At 39.9% G+C, this 9,600-nt stretch overlaps 1 protein-coding gene across 1 annotated transcript in view; it reads left to right on the top strand.

Annotated features, from left to right (window-relative positions):
• spry2 (sprouty RTK signaling antagonist 2) overlaps positions 1–6,917 on the top strand; it is a 9,729-nt gene extending 2,812 nt beyond the window's left edge. Inside the window, exon 2 of the mRNA XM_014010293.1 lies at positions 5,086–6,917. Coding sequence (XP_013865747.1) covers positions 5,134–6,144 — 1,011 coding nt within the window. The 5' untranslated portion in view covers positions 5,086–5,133 and the 3' untranslated portion in view covers positions 6,145–6,917. The remainder of the gene's footprint in view (positions 1–5,085) is intronic.
• Positions 6,918–9,600: the final 2,683 nt, after the last annotated feature.

Raw genomic sequence — 9,600 nt, 5'->3', positions numbered from 1 at the left:
GTCTGCTGGTTTGTTTCCTCTGTGCTGCTCTTAAATATCTCCAAACTGTCGATATGTTATTTCTTCTTCTTCTTCTCATCGTTCTTCTGTTATTCTGGGGTGCAGTCGGAAATAACTTGTCAGTGCGTTAGCGCCCTCGCCTGGTATGGATTGTTGTTTATCCTTTGTGCTGCAGCGCAGCACAGGAGGGGACAAAAGCGGTATCGGTTAAGAGTATCGGCCGGCTTTTACGAGTACGAGTACGAGTACTTGATGCTGGTATCGGATCCGATACCGATACTGGTATCGGAATCGGGACACCTCTATATATTAGTCTCGTTGAAGTACTTATACAAAAAGAAAAAAAAAGAAAAATCAAACATTTTATTAGAAATGGTTCTACCYTGTAGTACAAATTTAACACCTTGGATGTAAAAATTTCAAGACCTTGTCCACGTAGAAAACCATTTCTAGTTTCTAAATACCCTGTTTATAGACATTCTTCATTCGCACAAACACCAAAAACAATCCATGTGCTGAGTGGTGGACATGGTTCTGCTACTTAGCTAACAACTAATAGCTAATAGCAAAACAAACTTTTTTTTCGGATTAGCYTTTTCACTAACTTTGAAAACCATTAGCTAACAGCCAACTAGGAAGATAATTGTGGCAGTTTTAAGCCCGATTTTGCCCTTCTGYCAATCTTAAAGAWGCTCCGATTYTWGGGATGGCTTTAAAGATAATTTTAGGAGATGTTCCTGCCGTGTGTGGTGTGTTAAGTGTGATCTATTTGGCCAGGAAGGAAGTCAGGACGCATGACAACAGCACCTGCTGCAAAGCCAGAGGGAAGGAGAGAGGAAGAAGTGGAGAACTTATTTCTAGTCTTTATTCTAGCGGCAGAACAGATTGACAGATGGTTATTTGATGTTGACACAGTATGCCTACCATCTTAAGGTCAAAAGGAAGACAAAGACGTGTGTCACAGACTAAGTGAACGTCATCTTAAATTTAATTAAGTTTAAATTAAATTAGTTTTAACCAACTTGAAGTCTACTTATAGCTAACAAACTTAACAGGTTTGTGTCAGTCTTCAGCTTGAAGTACACAAAGACTTGACAGACAGAGTGACAATTGTCTTAGCAGTTAGCTTCCACTAGTTTTTACTTGTTTAGCATTAGCTTCTGCTATTTTTTTTTTAGTTTTTACATGTTTAGGAATTTAGTGTTAGCCAAGCTATATTTTTAGTTAGACGTTTACAAGTTAGTGAAGCTTTGTTTCTAGTTAGCTGCACCTACCATTAGGCCTGTATGTGGCGCTGTACGAAAATACACTAAAAACAGGAAACAAGGCATGGAGCTGCAGCACAAATCTTACAACCTGGATGCAAAAACTAAACAAAACCAGAAGAATTGTAAAGTTTTAGGTTGTAGGTTGGGGAGTGTGGTAATGACAGTTTTGGCCCTTTACAGTGATGTTTTTAGACTTTTTTGATCTGAAAATCTTTGAATAAAAAGAGTTACTACATGAGTGCAAGGCTGAAATGATTAACTGTTACAGATTCTTAATGACAGTGTTCCCATGTGGACAGCTCCATAGTTTGGCTTCAGTATGCATTGAAATGATTCTTCAAATACTTAAAATAAGGCCCTTTGAAAAAGTTATAATTAATAAATACATTGTCATATAGCAGACATGTTTCGGCCAGATCTGGTGTCAAGCTAGCACTGCTGGCTGACTGCTCGCATGGCAAGTGGTTTATCAACTGGCCCAGTTGTGGTTTGATTTATGTGGCCCAAATRTGCCAGTGCCACAACTGGCCCGCTTGTCGCTTGGTTTATGTGGCTCAAATTTTCGAGCGCCACAACTGGCCCAGTTGTACTTTTGMTTATGTGGTCAAAATGTGCCAGTYCCACAACTGGCCCGGTTGTAGTTTGGTTTATGTGGCCCAAAACTGTCRGTGTCACAACCGGCCCAGTTATGGTGTGGTTTATGTGGTGCMGGCCCATGCAAGGATCACCTCTGTGTAACCAAAGGGCCCCCATTCCTTGCTGAATCTAGGCCGAATGTTGCCAAATGAGTGTTTTAGCCTTGTGTTGACCAGAGCTGGGCCAGACAATTTTTGTAATGTGGTTTACCTGTTAGTAGCTAAACAACCTCAGCTTGGAAAAGTAAAGCTTAATTCTGACCACACTGAGCAAAACCAAAACTCACGGTTATTTACATAAATTTTTACAGTTGTTTGCATGCAGAAATATTAGCGGCAGCAGCTAACTGTATCACATTGTACTTGTTTTAGGACTTCTTTGGACATAGGTCCTGCAGGACACTTAAATGACTTGTCCAAGCACATCCACAGGGGGTCAAGCAGATACTGCACATTGTCTTTCATAACCTTTTAACATTGTCTTTCATAACCTTTTAAACTTTTGTAACTTTAGCATTACGTGGTTAATCTGGTAGAAATACTACAAAATTACWGCAACAAGTTTTCCAGGCCTTCATCAAAAATGCTACAACGAGCTACTGCTGTGGATATTTGCCCTCACAAYTAACCATAGACTTCCATATAAATTAGCCGTGTAATAATTACCTACGTTGGAGCTCASTCCTAGCTTATCAGTCCTGTCAGATTTTTAACCATTTCTCTGAACCAAGGCCCACAACAAGTAAGATTGTTTTTCATACCTTTCATCAAAACATCACTTCAAAAACTCTGAAATATCTCTTTAGGTTTGTTGCCTGGTGAAGTATAATTTCAATTCTGTGACTACTTTTACTTTACTTTAATTTTTTTTCTCATCTTCCCTTGTGTGGTTTTTAGTTTTTTCTTTTTTAAAGGTAGCACAACTGTCTCTGTCTCTGTTGCTGCATGACCTGTGCACCTGRTCCCCCATGTTTGTCATGTGTGTCTTCTTGAATGGGTATTCTTAACTGTTTGTACAGCACCTTGTGAATTTATTTCTGTGAAAGGTMCTATATAAATAAAATTTTACTTACTTACTTACTTACTTGCTTKCTAGTTGGTGAACGGGAGCTAAAAAATGTCTGGAGACATTGATGGTGATTCTCAATTTTCTCTCTAGTTGCAGTCTTCTCACTTGAGTTTTAAAACAAGAACCAAAAATTTGTGCAACAGCTTCTGTTCTAAAGGTCTTGAATCCCATCTAAATTTTGTCGCATGGATTTCCGACGTCTTCAGATCACTACARGTCTTTTGACAACTGCATTAAAGTTATTTTTCTGACAAAAACAGCCCTAAAACCACACTGAAAAATAATTTTTAAAATGGGCAGAAAACTGAGTATTTACATTAAAAATGAGCTCGCTGGTCACATACACTCAAAAGTGAGACAACATGAAAATTTGGCTATTTTCTTACAATTTTTGAGTCCCCAAATAATTTTGACTTTAATCTTTAATATAGGCATCATCTAAACCAGATAAAGGGCAGGTTTCGTAGGGCTTTGGAAGTCTAAAAAATAAAGTAGAATTCTCGCCCTCCCCATAAAGTCAGTAGCTGTGTTTCCATTGGCCATGAAAATGTGCAAATTAGAATTTTGAAAATAAGTTTGCTCAATGGAAACACGTCCATTTTGATAAAACTTTCTTTTTTTGACAAAATGTTTTGGCGCTAGGATGACGTGGTTTTTTTGGCCATATCGAAATTGGTGTGTTTCACAAAACTGCAATGGAAACACTTTGTTTGCATCACGGGAGTCACGTGATCAACAACCGCCTGTTTCTACTTGCGAAAAAGACGACGACTAAGAAGACAACAGGAAGTAGAAGTAGTAGTAAAATCACCGAAGTTGTAAAAGAAAGTATTAAACTCACCAACTACAATTTTCCAAAAACGCCGCATACGTATCCACTCCCAAGTTTAAGAGGCTTATCGCTCGAAAGCCTCAATAAGACTCCGACATCTCCTCTGATGATGAGCGCTAGTGCCATGGTAGCAAATATATTTACATCCATTGCCACCATGTTTGTAATGTCTTTTCGCGAGAACAAACGTATTCGTGCGTGACTTTAATAGCATTTCTTGCTTAATGGAAACACCACAATTGCGAAACTGTTTTTCAACATTAACAGAATATCGACAAAGTTTGGCTCACATTTGCGATGGAAAGCAGCTAGTGTTTTCACTCTGAACGTTGATGACATCACCAGCCCTTACCTTAAAATCCAATATGACTGCCTTATGCATGAAAAGGGCTGTAATTAAATGTTTTTCTGTTGCTTGCTCTGCTCCATGTTTGGTTTAATTAAACAAATAGTCAAACAAGAAAAAAAAACACTATCCTAGCCCCTGGTTTGATAGATGGGTCAGAACTGTTTGATATTTTAGTAATTTACACAATACTCTGTACACAGCCTCCTCCTCTTTGACCCATATCTTTATTTAGTGGAGTTTTTTACACTCAATAAACCCATGTGCAAAACCTGACCTTTGATCACCAGCTTTTCTTTCTTTAGAAAGAGGAAATATTGACCCCGTTTAGCTGCAAATGTAGTCCTTTGACTTGTTTTTTTGCTTAGTTTTGAGAAATAAAACCCCTGTAATATAAAATAAACAGAACTGAAAATGCAACAAGTGATGAAAAAAGTTGTTTTTTGCCGTTTTATGCCACTATAACAGCAGGAAGATAAAGTTACAAGGGGACTGGAGAGGATATTTAACACTTGTGTTCAACATCATGACTGTTTATCTTTTATAAATGACTTTTTTTCCATTAGTAAGGAAACAGAAAGTCTCCAGGAGAGCATCTGCATTCAGATGGGACAGCTTCTCAAACATAAAGCCTGGCTATGGAACTCACAACAGCCTTGAGCAAACTGATTTTCCTGTTTTCGATGGTTCACAAAGAGCTTCTGTGGCTTCGACTCCGGATACTCCCCTCCAGTGTCAAGAGTCTGAATCTGGCTCCGGTCGTTGCAACAACCGTGCAATCGAACTGGTCCATCTCTTCCTCAAACACTGACCTGTGTGTGTGTTGGGGGGTGATTTTCATAGTGATGCTTGATGTCTGTTAACGATTTGCATGGCATCATTTGCATGGGCTCGTCTCTCACAGGGTTATAAACTGTTTGTCTCTCTCCTGACAGGACTTCAGATGTGTCCCCCGACAGCCAGAGAGGCGATTCAGTCCGAAGATGGATCCCAGAAGTCAGAACGACAGAGATGGCGGAGGGGGGCAGCACGGGGGGTCGATGACTGGGTTGTCAAGTATACTGCATGACGATGGGAGACCACAACAACTCACGCAACAAACCACCAATGGCTCGGTAGACTCTGGCTTGAACAGCGGGCGACGGTCACAGACTCCACCGCTACTGTCTCTGGATCAGATCAAGTTAACCGGCAGCAGTAATGACTATACAGATGGGCCTACAGGTGCTCAACAGAAGCCTAATTTGGTTAGGACCAGTGGGCAGCAAGAGACTCTGGAAGAAAGGCGCCAAAACCTCCACAACCTGCATTCTTTGTCTCAGCACGAAAACACCAGCAACTCCTTGTCCTCAAGAGAAGACATGCTGCAGTCCTCCAGCGTGGAGGGCTCCCAGAGCAGCATCCGGACCAGCAAGGGTAGCATCAATTCAGGCCTGAGGCTCCTTGGCACCCAGGCAAATGGCGACCAGATCGTCAGAACCCAGCCGAAACGCTCGGAGCTGAACTCCGAGGAGCTGAAACCTCTGAGCGATGAGATCAGGGAGGTGGAGGTCACGCCTGGAAGCATGCCCATCGTCAACAGAGACAAGCATGCCGACAAGTGCTCGGAATGCGAACGGTGCAGGTGCTCGGAATGCGGCCGCCCACGAACGCTTCCGTCCTGCTGGCTGTGTGGCCGGCGGTGCGTTTGCTCCGCACAGAGCGCCGTGGAGTACTGGACATGCGCCTGCTGCGTCAAGGGCCTCTTCTACCACTGCTCCAGCGACGACGAGGACATGTGCGCCGACCAGCCCTTCTCATGCTCACAGTCGCACTGCTGTGTCCGCTGGACAACCATATCGCTCCTCTCCTTGTTCCTTCCCTGTCTGCTGTGCTACCTCCCGGCCAAAGGGTGTGTGGCATTGTGCCAGTGCTGCTACGACCGTGCCACGAGGCCCGGCTGCCGGTGCAAAAACTCAACCGCACCTCACCAAAAAGACGGCAAGCCAACGTGAACCGTTCTGGAAACACAGAACGATGAAAACAAAGTCTGAACTGAAAAGTGTATGGTTGTGTGATTAGAGCCTCAGCGTCTACCAGATCTGTCAGAAAAGTCAACTTTCACAGAAGATTTTCAAAACTGTCACCAGTAAACAGAAGTTTCACTTGAATAATAAACCAAAACAAGCACTCCACGCTTGTAAAGTATGACAACGTATTTGCTCTTAAAAWAATAAGTCTTCACTCAAGTGCCCTAATATGTTAATAATAGTCGTTTAAGATGCGATTAATATTCTGAAAGCAGACTCCTGTTACTAACTGTAATAAGTATAATTTATATATTAGAAAAAATAAGTTTTCCAGATGTTTTATTTTTGTATATATATATACTGTATACATGTAAAAAAAAATCAACTGTGAAAGGTTTTCTGCCTGTTAACATGCATGTTTCTATTATGTCAGCTTTTATTCAAACGTTCACTGGAATGTGCCTCAATCTGGGTTTTTTTAAATGCACCAAGAAAAAAAGCGTAGCCATTTGYTTTGTAAAATGTACAGTCCATAATTTGAAAAATGTATTTTCTAATTCCAACACTTCCTAGTGTAAACTTAAAACTATATATTTATTTGGAGATTTTTATTATTTTARAATGGAAAAAATATTTATTTTAAAAGGAAAGTGATTAAAGTGTCCTGAGATTTGGGAGTGTTGGGATGAAATAGTTTATGATGGATTAGAAAGATGAATATATTAACGTTTGAAAATAAAAAGATTTTAAGTCTTAAAGGTTTTTTTATGTTTGTGTGTGTGAGGGTTTTTTGCAACATTTTAAATCCCACTATTTTATTAAATATTCTAAAAGTTACTTTTTAGAAAAAATATAATGTTTTGCCTTGTGGTGAGTTGCTTTGTTTATGAACTCACAGGCAAATCACACTCCCTCCCTTTAACTCATTTACATGATGTAAAGGGGTTATGTTTCCCTTTTTCAAGTTTTTTTTGTCTGTATTGTTTAAAGGGATCTCCAAATACTGTCACATGTTGGCCTTAACATATTATTTCTCTACTAAATGTGACCCATGAAAACATGTAATTACGTAAAAAATTGTACGTTTATGACATTTTTAATGTTGCCGTTTTGTTACTGACTCAATGCATTTTGGCGGTGATGATGATAATAGGTGCCATTTGAAACATAAAAAACAGTCACAGCTAAAAAACTATAAAGTGTGACAATAAAGATACATGTATTATTAATTTTATGTCATTTATTATCATTAGCTCAGGCGCTAATGCAAAAGCTTAAAAAGCCAAACTGAGGTGAGCCGTCCATGAAGCAGCTCTGTTGTCATCATTTTCAGAGTCAGGCTGAGTCATTCCTGCATTCTCTCTATAAACACACTTCYATTTCATTCTATAGAGCTCCATCCATCCATTTTCTGTACACGCTTCTTCCTTTTCAGGGTCACTGGTGCCCATATCCAGCAGTCACTGTGCGAGGGGCYGGGTACACCCTGGACAGGTCGCAAGTCCATCGCAGGGACACACATAGAGACAAACGAGACAAACAACCATTCACTCTCTCACTCACACCTAGGGACAATTTAGAGTTATCAATTAACCTAACAGTCATGTTTTTGGTCTGTGGGAGGAAGCCGGAGTACCCGGAGAGAACCCACGCATGCACGGAGAGAATATGCAAACTCTACCCAGAAAGGTCCCCGGACCGGGATTTGAACCGGTGACCTTCTTGCTGAGAGGCATCAGCTCTACCAACTGAGCCACCGTGCCGCCTTTTTATGGAGCTGAACGTCCAAAATTAACGTTAAAGCTGGATAGTGGTCACAACGGAGCACCTATTAAAAGTCTTTATTTACCCAGAATGCTTTGTGGCATAAATAACATGACGATGTTCATGTGATAATATATTACTTTAATTTATAAAAACAAAAACAGCCTACAATATTTTTACAATCTAGTTTTTATAGTTGTCCAACTAGTCGGAGATCCCATTAAAGAAGTCAAAAGAAGGAAAACTTGTAGGTCTTCACATGTTGACCCTTTAAAGTTGTGTTTAGTGTCCTTATTTTTCCTTTTTGTGTTTATGATAAACCTGCCGTTACTCTGGTCTCCTGCAGATATACGAAGCCCATGTCTTCTTTAAAATCAAGGGTTTGTTGAGGAACTCCTTGGTTTGACATGTCGCTGAAGGRGAAATATAAAACTCCTGACACTTGCTGACAGCATGAAGGATGCATTTGTGGCGGTGGGAACACATTCAAAGCCGTGATTGACGTGCCGAAGCTCAACCTGCTCTCACTTGTTCATCCCTGGCATTTACATCTCCAAAAAAAAGTGGGTTTGTTTTGCATAATTATCAGCTTTCACACATTTTGGTGGAAACATAACGAGGCAGAATCCCATTAGAGGCTGAAAGGGCAGAGTTGATCTTGTTTTAGTCTTAATCTTCGCTTTTGCAGGCCACCCCCCACACACCCCCCAAACCATGTCTCAGGGGTGAATGAAGAGAAGGGTGAGCAAAGAGGAGGGCTTTTAGACTGTGAGGAAAATGGAGCGCAAATGGTTAAAAGTGTCACTTTGAATGACAAAGAGCAAACAGTTTACCCTGCATTCAGTGCTGCAAGCATTCATCTTGTTCTCAACAGTTTGTGCGGGGGGGGGGGGGGGTGGCTCCTCTAGGCTGCATGCTCTTAACTTGGCAAAGTAAGAAGGGCTCTTTGTTGGTTGCCGTATTAACCAAAAAATACTGTATAAACTAGAGCTATAACAATTTCACAAGAGATGTATTTACCTGAGAAATGCTATATTCACTAGAGAAATATTGTACCAACCAGAAAAATTCTGTATTAATCAAAGAAATGCCACTATCGAAATACTATATTAACCAGAGATAAGCTGTATTAAGTCWAGAAATACCATAGATAAAACTATTTACCCAGACATATACAGTATTTACCTGAGAATTACAATACCAACTACAGAAATGATGTATTAACCTGGGAAATACTGTATTAACTAGAAAAATCACAGTTTTAACAAGAGAAATAGTGTATAATTTCTGTTTTAAAAAGAAAAATACCATAAATACCATAAGTGTATGATTTCTGTTTTAAAAGAAAAATACCGTAAATACCATATTGACCAAAAATACCAAAAAATACCATATTGAACGGATAATCAGGACATCAGGCAGGCTTGTTCTGTTGAGGTTTTTAAAGCTAAGTTAAAGACGCACCTGTTCAAACTATCTTACGTGTTTTATTTTTATCCTTTGTTGTTGTTTTTTTATTGCTTTGCCCTCTCCTGTGATTTTGTCTCGTCTTCTGTGTTTTCATTTTGTTTTTTGTGATTCTAATTTTTACTTTGTGACTTCACCTCTTGTCATCTGTGATTTTATCTCCTGTCTAGCGCTTTGTTTGAAACCGCTTTACAAATAAAGTTGTTATTA

This window comes from Austrofundulus limnaeus, unplaced genomic scaffold (genome assembly GCF_001266775.1).
Source record: "Austrofundulus limnaeus strain Quisiro unplaced genomic scaffold, Austrofundulus_limnaeus-1.0 Scaffold67, whole genome shotgun sequence".
Lineage (NCBI taxonomy): Eukaryota > Metazoa > Chordata > Actinopteri > Cyprinodontiformes > Rivulidae > Austrofundulus > Austrofundulus limnaeus.
Note: the sequence above shows the minus strand (reverse complement) of the source record. Positions and strands in the feature narration are given on the sequence as shown.